At 45.6% G+C, this 14,212-nt stretch overlaps 1 protein-coding gene, 1 long non-coding RNA gene and 1 other non-coding gene across 3 annotated transcripts in view; 2 read left to right on the top strand and 1 right to left on the bottom strand.

The window, feature by feature from the left end:
* The window catches only part of ANP32B (acidic nuclear phosphoprotein 32 family member B), a 47,301-nt gene extending 34,096 nt beyond the window's left edge, over window positions 1-13,205 (top strand). Inside the window, exons 7-8 of the mRNA XM_032240158.1 lie at window positions 1,195-1,199; window positions 13,173-13,205. Coding sequence (XP_032096049.1) covers window positions 1,195-1,199; window positions 13,173-13,190 — 23 coding nt within the window. The 3' untranslated portion in view covers window positions 13,191-13,205. The remainder of the gene's footprint in view (window positions 1-1,194; window positions 1,200-13,172) is intronic.
* The window catches only part of LOC116524744, a 58,309-nt gene that overhangs the window by 27,820 nt on the left and 16,277 nt on the right, over window positions 1-14,212 (bottom strand). The window lies entirely within an intron of this gene.
* Window positions 11,419-11,525, top strand: LOC116524944. Its single transcript, XR_004257542.1, has one exon. It is a non-coding gene; the product is annotated as a U6 spliceosomal RNA (small nuclear RNA).

A 14,212-nucleotide genomic window follows, 5' to 3' on the forward strand; every position in this document is an offset into this window, starting at 1 on the left:
ATACCGCTGTGTTGACAGTTTGGAAAGGGCGTCAAGTTACTAGCAGACTTAAGCTTCAGCCAGCCCAACAGTTGCTGTGCAGGAAAACCACCAAGACTGCAGTGGTGTGGAAGTTCTCAGAGCCAATTAGGTCAGCTTGATAATCTCTGATCAAGTAGGTATTTTATAACTTGTCCCAGGGGTGTTGGGAGGGCATATGGAGAAAATACTACTCTTGCTCTATTGCTTTTGTTGTTGGAGACAGTCTGACTCTGTTGCTCAAGCTGGAGTGTACTGGCACAATCACGGTTCACTGCATCCTCAACCTGGGCACAAGTGATCCTCCCAACTCAGCCGAGTAACTGGGACTACAGGCGTGTGCCACCATGCCTGGCTAAATATTTTTGGTAGAGATGAGGTCTCACAATATTGCACAAGCTGGTTTCAAACTCCTAGGCTCAAGTGATCCTCCTGACTTGGCCTTCCGAAGTGCTGGAATTACAGGCATGAGCCACTGCACCTGGCCAGAGTTAACTCTATTTTCAATTAAGGGAACTTGACCCCTGGCTAGAAGGGGCCTAGGGTGTCTGTGTTTAAGACAGCACTCCCCAACCCCAGCCCTGGCAGAGGAAGAGTAGCGGTATAGTGAAGGAGGCCTCAAACTGAGAATCTAGAGATCCATATTCTAGCCCCAACCTGGCCACTGGATGGTATTTGCTCCCCCTCTATAACTTCCCCTCTGTGAGCCTCCAGTTCCTCAACTGAAAATTGGAGGCCCAAACTAAGTGAGTTTGCAGGTGGTTTCAGCTGTACAAATCTACATGTGGTTCACTGTGAGCCTAACCAGCCACAGGGATACTACTAGTTGCTCATGCTCTTAACTCCCAGTTACCCTCCCAAGGAGTAGGTAAGGGTTTGGGCTGGTAGAAAATGTCAGAGCTATGTTTAGGCTGATGGAATTGAAAAGGATAGACCAGTAGCAGGCAGCCAGATGAGAGCTGCACTGACTTCTGTGAAGGAGGTGTCTTCCAGAAACTGCCATAGGAATACACATAAGTTGTCAGACTAGTCGGTCATCTACTTAGCATTACAGAAGCAGGTTAGTACATATATCTGCCATCAATGGCCACTGATTGAGAGGAATTTAGTCCTCAACTTTTCTGAAAAATAATCTGTAATCCCCTTTTATGGATGTGGAAACTGAAGGGTTTAGAGATGAAGTGCCTTGCCCAATGTCTTGTAGCTAGTAACAGTGGCTGGGCTGTGATCTGAACCCTGCTCTGCCCAAACCCAAAGCTGCTGTACATTGCCTTATGTCTCTCCTTAGGGCCCTCACTCCTTACTCAGTTCTGATGAGAAAGTCAATGCACCTATTTCTCCCTTAGTCGAAAGTAGGGAACAAAGTAGACACTAGCTAACAAGACTCACTGGTTCCAAAGGTTCAGGACAGGGCAAGAACAGAGCTAAAGTTTTCAGAGCTGGAATCATAAAATGCTTAGGGAAACAGGCAAACAGTGAGCATTATAAATACAACTGGCTGGGCACGGTGGCTCATGGCTGTGATCCCAGCACTTTGGGAGGCTGAGGTGGGTGGATCACCTGAGGTCAGGAGTTTGAAACCAGCCTGACCAACATGGTGAGACCCTGTCTCTACTAGAAATACAAAAAATTAGCCAGGCATAGTGGTGGGCGCCTGCAATCCCAGCTACTTGGGAGGCTGAGGCAGGAGAATCGCTTGAAGCAAGGAGACCTAGGTTGCAGTGAGCTAAGATTGCGTCATTGCACTCTAACCTGGGAAGCAAGAATTAAACTTCATCTCAAAAAAAATTTTTTTAATAAATAAATAAATAAATACAGCTACCACTCTTATGATAATTACAAACTCTGGGAGGCAGTCCTCCCATATACCATCTTAGAGAACTTGCAAAAGACCTTTTGCTTCTGGGAACTCAGCTTTCTCATTTATAAATTGGGAGTGTCCTGCCCACTCTCTGAGCCAATAAGCATGACAGTGCAGGACACCCATGAGGAGTAACTTAAGAAGAGCTGGGGAGAGCCTATGCCATGGGCCTCTGTCAGTGGCAGACTGTGTTAGCGTGCATCCAGCCAGGACCTGAGCACCTGAGAAATCCCAGGAAGTGGTTCTGCATAGCTGGTGCAAGACCAGCTTTACCTGGGAGTGACAGTAACACTGGGTGGGTGAGAAGCCAGCATCTGAGCAGTGTGAGTGACCTGGCACTGGGGAGTCTGACAGTGGGTGAAGGACCTGCCAGCTCCAGGAATGGGAATTCCTATCCAGCCCTTGGCTTTGTCCATTCCAGTGACTGGGTCAGGGCTCGATCTGCCCTTAGGCTCCCTTTCTGCTGTGACACGGGGCCACTGTTTCCTGCTTCTGTAGCCACCTAGTTCCCCCACCAGCTAACTCCAGATCCTACCTACAACCACCCTGCCAAGCTCAGGTCTACCAGCCACTGACCTGCCTGAGCCCTACTTCTGACAAAAGGAATGATGGCCCCTGATGTGCACATGGCTCACTGCAGTATACAGGCTCTTTCACATGCATTGTCTTATTCAAAGGAGGCAGTGTGAGGATCTGACTCCATCTTTCAGATAAGGGAACTAAGGCTCAGGTCACTTGCAAAGTCCCTGAATACAGATCAAGGCTGACTTCTTTCCCTGCCTCCCTTATGCTACTCTCGGGAAAGGCTGGGGGTGAGGCAGCTAAGGGACTGCTGGGACTCCACTTAGGCGATGCTTGTCTCAGTGGATGGGAACTTCTGAAACCTAGAGCTTTCCACAATGCAGGTGCTGTCAGCAAGTGTAAGACAAACGAGGCTAAGGAAATCCAAGCTCCCAGTGACAGCTTCTCCTGGGTCTGATTGGGTCTGCATTACTGACCACCTGAGAGCCCTCAGCGCTGGCCTGCACCCCCAGCTTATCCCCCACCACTGCTCACTCAAGTGACCACACAGCTGGTGCTCTCAGCAGCTTCTAGCTCAGGAAATTTCTCTAAATTCCCAGAGCCTGCAGAGCACTCCTGGCATCGTCCCACCCCAACCTGCTCTTAACCCACATTTCAGCCTTCTTTTCACACAGTCCTCACATGCCCTAGCTGGATGTCTGCACATTATCACACTTTGACTTTGTTCATGCTGCCTCCTCTGTCTGTTTCCCTACCTGCAACCAGCCAAATCCATCCCAGTGTTCCATCCCAAGAACCAGAGCAAAGGCATTAACCCAGACAGCCTGGCAGGCAGGAGGCTTCCTTCCCTGGATTTCTCGTTGCATGAGTGTGATGACTCGTTCTGGCCCTGGCACTGGCTGCTCTGTCCCCTGTCCTATCTCCCCTGCCAGATAGCACTCTGGGCCATGTGTCTGATTCCTCTTGCTGGGCGTAGTACACTGGTACTCAGTGAATGTTTCCTCAATGACCAAACGTATTCATTTTCTTGGGGCCACTATGACCAAGTACCACACACCGAGTGGCTTAAACAACAGAAATTCGGTGGCTAGAAGTCCAAGATCAAGGTGTCAGCAGGGTGGGTTCCTTCTGAGGCTGCTCCAGGCCTTTCTCCTTGGCTGGGGATAGCCATCTTCTCCTTGTGTCTCTGCACATGGAGTTCTCCCTGTGTATGTGTGTGTCTATGTTCAAATTGCCCTTTTCTTGAAGCAGTCTTTCACTTGTGACCCAGGTTGGAATGTAATGGCATGATTTTGGCCCACTGCAACCTCTGCCTCCTAGGTTCAAGTGATTCTCCTGTCTCAGCCTCCCAAGTAGCTGGGATCATAGGTTTGTGCCACCACACCCGCCTAATTTTTGTATTTTTAGAAGGGGGGTTTCACCATGTTGGCCAGGCTAGTCTTGAACTCCTAACCTCAGGTGATCTGTCTGCCTCGACCTCCCTAAGTGCTAAGATTACAGGTGTGAGCCACTGTGCCTGGCCCCTTTTCCTTGTTTTTTTTTGAGACAAGGTCTCTCTCTGCCACCCAGTCTGTAGTACAGTGACATGGTCACAGCTCACTGTAGCTGCAAACTCCTGGGCTTGAGTGATCTTCCCGCCTCAGTGTCCTGAGTCACTGGGATTGCTGGCACGAGCCACTGTATCCTGCCCAACCGCCCTTTCTCTAAGGATACCAGCCGTCTGGGATTAGGGCCCACCCTAATGACCTCATCTTAATAACTCACCTCTGCAATGCCCCTGTTTCTGAACACAGTCACATTCTGAGGTACTGGGGGTTAGGACTTCAACATACGAATTTTAGGAGGGCACAATTTAGCCCCTAACACTAAACAAATGAGTTTTGAAAACCTCTGGACCAAGAATGGCAGTCAGGTGCTTCACTCCCCTCACAGTCCGGTGTTTGGACACAAGAGTGATGTGAGTACAAGGAGGACTTGGGAGCTCAAGTCTGGAGAGCAGAATCGAGTCCTGGTTTGTCTCCTCTCTGTTTTGTGATCTGTGTAAGTCAGTTATTCCAAACTGTATTTCTCTTTCACATTATATTAATTCCCATCTCCTTCCAATGTCACCAGAATTGTTTCATTTTGAGGCACAGAGGGCTAAAATGGCAGATTATACAAATCAATACAACAGGGTGTGGACCCCCAAAAATCAGAACCCACCAATCTGGAGTTAAGAAAGTTGGTATCTCCAGACACCTATGGAAACTTCTATTTTTTACTCGAGTTTTTGGTTAGAAGGAGTCTTGCTCTGTCACCCAGCCTGGAGTGCAATGGTGCGGTCTCAGCTCACTACACCCTCCATCTCCTGGGTTCAAGTGATTCTCCTACCTTAGCCTCCCAAGCAGCTGGGATTACAGGAACCCTCCACCATGCCCAGCTAAATTTTTTATTTTTAGTAGATACAGGGTTTCACCATGTTGTCCAGGCTGGTCTCCAAATCCTGACCTCATGATCCGCCTGCCTCAACCTCCCAAAGTGCTGGGATTACAGGCATGAGCCACCGTGTCTGGCCTATGGAAACTTCTAATATGTGATAAAAGGCAGGCACCCTAGGCTGGAAGAAACCAGACCACATCTAGTCCCTCAGCTGATGCTGAAACCCCTCTGCCACATGCCTACCTGACTTATTGGATACCTTGGTGATGGGGAGCCTACTCCTTATAAGGCAATGTATTCCATCTTTTAAAAACAGAATTTTTTTTATCTCTAAAATAGTAAGGCAGGCCAGGTACAGTGGCTCACTCCTATAAATCCCAACACTTTGGGAGGCCAAGGTGGGCAGATTGCTTGAGCTCATGAATTTAAGACCAGCCTGGGCAACATGGTGAAACCTTATCTCTATAAAAAATAGAAAAATTAGCCAGGCGCAGTGGTGTGCACTTGTAGTCCCAGCTACTCGGGAGGCTAAGGCAGAAGAATCACTTGAGCCCAGGAGGTGGAGGTTGCAGTGAGCCGAAATCACACCATTGTGCTCCAGTCTGGGTGGCAAAAGTGAAACACTGTCTCCAAAAATAATAAAATAGTAAGGCAGCTTTTTTTTTTTTTAAAAAATCATGGGCCTTGTTATGAATATGATAAACAATCCTTTTTAAAAAAGCTCTTATTTATGCAATTTCCTGTAACTTTCGGCTGTAATTTTGCCCCATGGAGCCAAAGAAGAATGAATTTAATTCAGCTTCTTTCTTTATTAATACAGGGTCTTGCAATCTTTCCCAGGCTGGTCTCAAACTCCTGGGCTCAAGCAATCCACCCACCTTGGTCTCCCAAAGTGCTAGGGTTACAGATGTGAGCCACTACACTCAGCCACATTCAGCTTTTTTCTTTTCTTTCTTTTTTTTTTTTTTTAAAGACAAGGTCTAGCTCTATCAATCAGTGGCTCTGTCAATCAGGATATCCAAGAAGGGGTATCCTGTCCCTTGTTCTATTACATCCCTATTGATACCACCTTAGCTGCCAGCCCGCTGATGTCACCATCATACTGCCATAGCCACTGGGCTCAGTCCCCTGCAACTTCCTGTGCCCCCTGCTGTGTACATGGCTGAGCCTTGTCCCCACCTCTTCATCCTGGACCCGGGCTGGTGATGTTATAGGCCCCAGTGAATTTGTTTTAGTTTGACAATGGTTGTCCCCTATCATGACCTCCCCGGAGGCCAATTAGACACTAAAGAAGGAAGCCCTATTTTAATAATACAGTCTCCATTCCTCATGTCTATGCTGAATGTGGGGGCAGTTCTTTGGGAGAGGGAGGACAATAAGTAGCCAGAGGTTATGGTGGACAGCATTCCCTCCTGGTGTAAATCTAAAACTGCTCAAACAGCATGGGGCAGCCCAGCCATCCATGTTAGAACTGATGACATGCTCCCTGGGGAAGAGTCATTGATTCTTCCTCTCAACACATTGAGCATCTACTGTATACATAGCTCTGTGTTAAGTACTGTTTACTTGGAGCAGCAGAAGGGCTCAAATGTCAGCAGGTGATGAGTTATATTTATATATGAGAATACCAAAAGATGAACAGGATAGAAATAGTCTCTAGCCCTACCCACACAGAACCTACAGGCTAGTGAGCAAAACACTTATGTAAATATGCAATTGCAATGCAGTGTACAAGTTCTGTAGCACCAGGTGGTACAGGAACTGAAGAGGTGCAGGGCAGGGACAGAGCTCCAGAGAAAATGACCTGAGGAGTGAATAGGAGGCAGCCAAACAATGTGGGGTAGGAAGAGAATTCAGATAGCAGGCCTATCCTGTGCAAAGGGCCTGGGGCCGGAGAGCTGAGAGATAATCAGCATGGGAGGAATGAAGGGTGAAAAGAGAGCTCATGAGAGATGAGGCTGGGGAGGCTGGAGTGGGGCAGGCCAGGAAGAGTCTGGGTGTTACTCTAAGAGCTCTTGGGGTCTTTGAACAATCTTAAACAGGCAAGTGGTGGGACTAAAATTTCTTTTTGATATTGTACATGGAGGCTGGGAACAGCCTCACACCTGTAATCCCAGCACTTTGAAAGGCTGAGGCAGGTGGATCACTTCAGGTCAGAAGTTCAAGACCAGCCTGGCCAACATAGTAAAATCCTGTCTCTACTAAAAATCCAAAAAAAAAAAAAAAAAAGCCTGGCATGGTGGCAGGCACATTTAATCCCAGCTACTTGGAAGGCTGAGACAGAATTACTTGAACCTGGGAGATGGAGGTTGCAGTGAGCCGAGATCACGCCATTGCACTCCAGCCTGGGTGACAGAGGGAGACTCTGTCTCAAAAAAAGAAAAAGAAAGAAAGAAAAGAAATTTCACATGGATCTGCATGGAGATGGTTGGGAAAGGAGCAGGTTTGGAGGCAGGAAGACCAGTTACAATAGGTAGCAGTCTATTCTAGAAGAATCTGTCAAAATGAGGAATGAAGGGGGCCTGAGCTAGAGAAGTAGATGGGCTGGCAAGAGTCAAAGAGGGTCTGGGTTTAGAGAGAGAGGAAATGCAGGGCAGACACTCAGATCTGGCACCTGATCAGTGACACCCAGGATAGGAAATGGAAGAGAAAGAGGAGCAGGCTGGGAACAGGACAAGAAAAAAGAATGAGTCTCAGCATCTAGGTCTTGACTGAAGTTACAGGTTTCTTTTTTTTCTTTTTGAGACAGGGTCTCACCATGTTACCTAGGCTGCAGTGCAGTGGCATCTGGCACACAGCAGCCTCAACCTCCAGGGTTCAGGTGAGTCTCCCATCTCAGCCTCCCAAGTAGCTGGGACCACAAACATGAGCCTGTTGCCCAGGCTGGAGTGCAGAGGTGTGATCACAGTGCACTGTAACTTTGATCTCCTGGGTTCAGGAAATCCTCCTGCCTCAACCCCCCAATAAACTGGGACTACAGAGGCTTGCTACTATGTCCAGCTAATTTTTAAATTTTTTTGTAGAGATGGGGGTCCTACTTGGTTGTCCAGGCTGTTCTCAAACTCCTGGCCTCAATAAATCCTCCAGCCTTGAGATGTTAAAGTTCTAGAATTTCAAATGTGAGCCACTATGTTCGGCCCTTTTAAAATTGTTTAGTTTTATTTTTAGAGATGGGGTCTTTCCACATTGCCTAGGCTGGAGTGCAGTGGCTATTCACAGGTGTGACTGTAGCACACTGCAACCTCCAACTCCTGCCTTACGCCATCCTCCCACCTCAGCCTCTCGATTAGCTAGGAGTATAGGTGCTCACCATCGCAACTGACCTGATCTCTTTAAATAACTGACATTAAGTGGAAAAGGATTGGTGTATAGAACTCAGATCCGCTGTGTCCCAACCCAGTGCTTGGCACACAGTGGGTACTTATGGACCTTGAATGAAATAATGAGAATTTTATCAGCCATTCTTGATCAGAAATGCACAGTTCATTTGTAAATTGTGAACCCCCTCACCATAAAATGTGGGATGAGATCAAGAATTCAAATCTTTGAAAGGCACTTCAGCGCTCATTTTGTCCAAGTACCTTGGTCTGTAAAGGCCTTGCCACTGATTCACAGTTCTGTTTTTTTGTTCCTTAGTTTTTCTTTATATCAAACCTAAATCCTCTATCCCTCAATTCCCAAAACCCAATCTTAGTTATGCACCATGCGGCTTTTGGAGAAAACCTACCTAATGATCTGTCTTCTTTCCTGTGTATTCAACCTCCCCTTTCCAGCTGGCATTTTGCATGAGCATTGAAACATGGTCAGGTCTTTCAGCTTGCTGGGGAAGCTCCCAACATCCCTTGTCCTTTCTTCATCTCTCACCTTCTCGCTCCTCTTCACAACCAATCCTCTTGAAGGACACTTTTTATCTCCATTTATCCCTCCCACTTCTAACTCTCCTTAATCTGGCCTCAACTCCAATGCTCTCTCACAGATTAGCAACGACGCACCTCAGGCCTTATCTTACTTGTGGCCTTGGAAGCATGGACACATGCAACATCCCAGCCTTCTGAGGACCCTGTCTTCAGGGTGGCTTACGCCTGTAATCCCAGCACTATGGGAGGCCGAGGCGAGTGGATCACCTGAGGCCAGGAGTTGTAGATCAGCCTGGCCAACATGGTGAAACCCCATCTGTACTAAAAATAAAAAATTAGGTCGGGTGCAGTGGCTCACACCTGTAATCCCAGCTACTCTGGAGGCTGAGGCAGGAGAATCACTTGAAACTGGGAGGCAGAGATTGCAGTGAGCCAAGATAGTGCCATTGCACTCCAGCCTGGGCACCTGCACCTAGTGTGGCTTCCTAATTCTTCTATGAAGCCCAGGGAGAACATTGTAAAATGATCATATGATCTTTATTTCTTACTTAATTCATTCTGTGTCATTCCATTAGCGTGTGGATTGTGTCAACGGGTAAAAGGTTTGGACTATGAGTGTCTAGAATTACATCCAGCCCTTCTACACTAACTCTTATGAAAAAATATTCTTTTATTTACCTTTTTTACTATAAGATGAATTTCCCAGAAATGTAACTGTGATGCAAATAAATGCTCTAACGGTTGTGCCAAAAGTTGCACATTAATAAACCCAGAGTCTTGTTCTCAACCCAATTCTAAAATGAGGGTTTTCTCTAAGATGCAAATTCTAACACACATGAATAATCTTCTCATATAAGGTTGATGGTTTCTCTAATACAAAACTCCCTCTTCTTTTTTGTGGGGAGGGACCGAGTCTTGCTCTGTTGCTCAGGCTGGAGTGCATTTGTGCGATCTCGGCTCACTGCAGCCTCCAGCTGCTGGGCTCAAGCAGCTCTCCTGTCTCAGCCTCCCAAGTAGCTGGGACTACAGGCATGTGCCACCATGTTTGGCTAATTTTTTCTATTTTTAGCAGAGACGGAGTTTCTCTATGTTGGCCAGGCTGGTCTCAAACTACTGACGTCATGATCCGCCTGCCTCGGCCTCCCAAAGTGCTGGGATTATAGGCATGAGCTACCGCACCCGGCCTCTAATACAAAACTCTTAACGGTTTGGATATAAAGTGGCTATACTAGAATGTATTCAATTTCATGAAGTTCTCTACAGCTTGCAGCTCCATTAGAAACAAAACTCAAAGTATCAAAAAACCCTCAGAAAACTAGGAATAGAGGGCACTTCCTGAATTTGATTCAGAGCATCTACAAAACCCTGCATTTAATACTACACTTAATGGTTAAAAACAGAATGCTTTTTTTCTGCTACTGGGAACGAGGCAAGGATATCCACTCTCACCACTCTTATTCAACATAGACCTGAACATTCTAGGCAGTGCAATAGGCAAGAAAACAAAAGAAGAGGAAGACAAGAGGAAGACGAGGGGAGGGGAGGGGAGGGGAGCGGAGGGGCGCATGTTTCAGAAAGCCAAAAATAAAACAGTCTGTATTTGCAGATGATATAGTGATGTAGTAGAAAGTCCCAAAGAATCTCCACACACACACAGACACACAGACACACACACACACACACACACACACACACAGACACACACACAAAACTCCTAGAATCTCTATATTAATGAATACATGGAAACCAAAGTTAAAAATAAAATAGCATTTATAATCACTCAAAACATGGAATATTTGGGTGGAAATCTAACAAAACATGTATAGGAGTTCTATGCTGAAAAATACAAAATGCTGACGAAGGAAATCAAAGAGTATCTAAATAAACTGAGAGGTAAAACTGTGTTTATGGGTTGGAAGACTAGGCATAGGAAAGTTGTCAGTTTTTCCCATATTGGCACACTTCCTATCCAAATTCCAAAAAAATACATTTCTTGCAAATATTGACAAAACTTTTCTAAACTTTATGTGGAAAGGCAAAGGAACTAGAATAGCTAGAATAATTTTAGATAGTTTATTAAAATTCAGCTAATTTTAGAGAAAAATCAGTCTACCTAATTTAAAAACCTGTTATATGGTCATAGTAATCACAGCAGTGTGGTGCTGGGCCAGGAACAGCACATAGATCAGTGGAACAAACACAGAACTCAGAAATAGTTCCACGCAACTACTTTTGACAGCTGACTTTTGATGAAGGTGCAAAAGCCATCAATGGAGAAAAGAATCTTTTCAACAAACGCTGCTGAAGCAACTGAACATCTATAGGCCCCCAACAACCAAACAACAAAACCTTGTCATAAGTCTCATATATTGCACAAAAATTAACTTAAAATGGACCCCAGCACTGGATGTGGTGGCTCACGTCTGTAATCTCAGCACTTTGGAAGGTCACGGCGGGAGGATCACTTGAGGTTAGGAGTTTGAGACCAATATGGCAAGACGCTTTCTCTACAAAAAAATACAAAAATTTGCTGAGCATTGTGGGATGCACTTGTAGTCCCAGCTACCACAGAGATTGTGGTGGGAGGATTGCTTGAGCTTGGGTTATGGAGGCTGCAGCAAGCTATGACTGCACTACTGCATTCCAGCCTGGGTGACAGAGCAAAACCCTGTCCCCCAAAATAAAAAATAAATAAATAAAAGGACCTCAGACTAAAATGTAAACATGAAACCATAAGACTTTGTGCTCATTTTGGCAACACATAAACCCAAATTGGAATGATACAAAGAAGATTAGCATGACCCCATGTTAAGAATGACATAAAAACTTGTGAACTATTTCATATTTTAAAGATAATTCTATCTCTCAATACTGTTGCATTGAGGATTTAAAAAAACCAACAATTCTATAAAAATTTTAGAAAAAAAGCACAGGAGAAAACATTTGGGATCTAGAGTGAGGTAAACAGCTCTTAAACTCAGCCCCCAAAACGTGATTCATAAAAGGAAGCATTTATGGCTGGGCACGGTGGTTCACACCTGAAATCCCAGCACTTTGGGAGGCTGAGGTGGGCAGATCACGAGGTCAGGAGTTCGAGACCAGCCTGGCCAACATGGTGAAATCCCATCTCTACTAAAAATACAAAAATTATCCAGACGTGGTAGTGCACACCTGTAATCCCAGCTACTCGAGAGGCTGAGGTAGGAGAATCACTTCAACCCAGGAGGCATAGGCTGCAGTGAGCTGAGATCGTGCCACTGCACTCCACCCTGGGCGTGGAGCAAGACTCTGTCTCAGGAAAAAAAAAAAAAAAAAAGAAAAAGAAAAAAGAGAAACATTTATATATTGGACTTCATCAAAATTAAAAGCTTATGCTATGCAAAAGACCTTGTAAAGAGGAAAAAAAAAACAAACTACAGCTACAGACTGGGAGAAAATATTTGCAAACCACATACCTGACAAAAGGACTAGTGTCTAGAAATAAGCAGCATTCTCAAAACTCAACAGCAAAAAAACAAGACTAGAATTACAAAATAGACAAAAGACATGAAAAAATTCACTGAAGAGGATATACAGGAGGCAAATAGGCACACAAAAAGACGTTCAACATTATTATTAGCCGTTTGAGAAAGCAAATTAAAACCACAATGAGATATCACTACACTCCTCTCAGAATGGAGAAAATAAAAAATAGCAGCAATAGCAAATGCTAGTGAGAATCAGAGAAACTGGATCAATTATATACTGCTGGTGAGAATGAAAACTCGTACAGCCACTCTGGAAAACAATTTGGCAGTTTCTTATAAAAATGGAACATGTAACTACCCCATGAGCCAGACATTACACTACTGACCATTCATTATCTCAGAGAAATGAAAACTTACGCTTATGCAAAAAGTGTGTATGCAAATGTCTATAGCAGGTGTATTCATAATAGCACCAAACTGGAAACAAACTATATGTCCTTCACTAGTTAATAGTGAAGAGTTGAATAAACTGTGGTGCACCCATTCCATACCCAGTAATAAAAGGAACATACGGCTGGGCACAGTGGCTCATGCCTGTAATCCCAGCACTTTGGGAGGCCCAGCTGGGTGGGTCACGAGTTCAAGACCAGCCTGACCAACATGGTGAAACCCATCTCTACTAAAATTACAAAAATTACCCGGTCATGGGGGCACACATCTGTAATCCCAGCTACTTAGGAGACTGAGGCAGGGCAACTGCTTGAACCCAGGAGGGAGAAGTTCTGATGGCTGAGATGGTGCCACTGCATGCCAGCCTGGGTGACAGAGCGACACTCCATCTCAAAAACTAAATTAAATTTAAAAAGGAACACACTACCCATACACAAAACCACCAGGATGAATCTCTAGGGAATCATGCTGAGGGAAAAAAGCCAGCCCCCAAAGGTTACAGAACTGCATGGTTCTGTTTATAAAACCCTCTTGAAATGACACAGTTATAGAAATGGAAAACATCAGTGGTTGCCAGAGGTCAGGGAGGGGGCGTGACTGGAGAGAAGTGGGTGTGGATATACAAATCAAAATGATGGGTTTATTGGGGTGTTATGGGGTTAGTCAGAAAATCTAAGGAAGGGTCTCAAAAGAGTTGAAATTGGGCAGCTCTGGGCACCTCAGTTGGCAGAAATTTATAGACTTGCCATTCCTCATGATTTCCGGGCTCAAAAGTCGTCATTAGCAGAGAGAATCATGAAGAGGAGAGAACCTGGTTAACAGAGCTTTGGAAGGATAGCCAAACATCCAGGCTGGGCACCATGAGTCACGCCTGTAATCCCAAAACTTTGGGAGGCTGAGGTGGGAGGATCACTTGAGCCCAGGAGTTTGAGATTAGCCTGGGAAACATGGCGAAAACCCATCTCTACCAAAAAAATTATCTGGGGAGGATGGCAGACACCTGTGTTCCCAGCTACTCAGGAAGCTGAGGTGGGAGGATCACCGAGCCTGGGAGTTCAAGGCTGCAGTGAGCCATGATTACGACACTGCACTCCAGCTGGGTGACAGAGCAAGACCCTGTCTCAAAAATAAAAAATAAATAAATTCCACATCCTTGTTATTATTTATCTTTCCAATTTTAAACATCTTAGCAAGTGCAAAGTGGTATCTCACCATGGGTTTGGTCTGCATTTCCTGATTGATAGCTACCTGTGTTGAGCATCTCTTCATCTGCCTATTGACCTGGAGATGATCTTCTAGCACAAGTCTGCATCAAGCTGGTCGGCCTCGGGGGGTAGAGGGCAGCATCACACAGTAGAGCCCACGTTACTATGGAGCACTCTGGTGTCCTGGGGTTGTTTTTCAGAGATGACCCTGAGGAAGCAGTATGGTGAGAAAGGTCTCCATTTTTTTTTTTTTTTTTTGAGACAGTCTTGCTCTGTCGCCCAGGCTGGAGTGCAGTGGCACCATCTGGGCTCACTGCATCCTCTGCCACCCAGGTTCAAGTGATTCTCCTGCCTCAGCCTCCCAAGTAGCCGGGATTACATGCACCCATCATCACACTGGCTAATTTTTGTACT

Source organism: Sapajus apella, unplaced genomic scaffold (assembly GCF_009761245.1).
Source record: "Sapajus apella isolate SASKATOON/1434 unplaced genomic scaffold, GSC_monkey_1.0 scaffold46, whole genome shotgun sequence".
Lineage (NCBI taxonomy): Eukaryota > Metazoa > Chordata > Mammalia > Primates > Cebidae > Sapajus > Sapajus apella.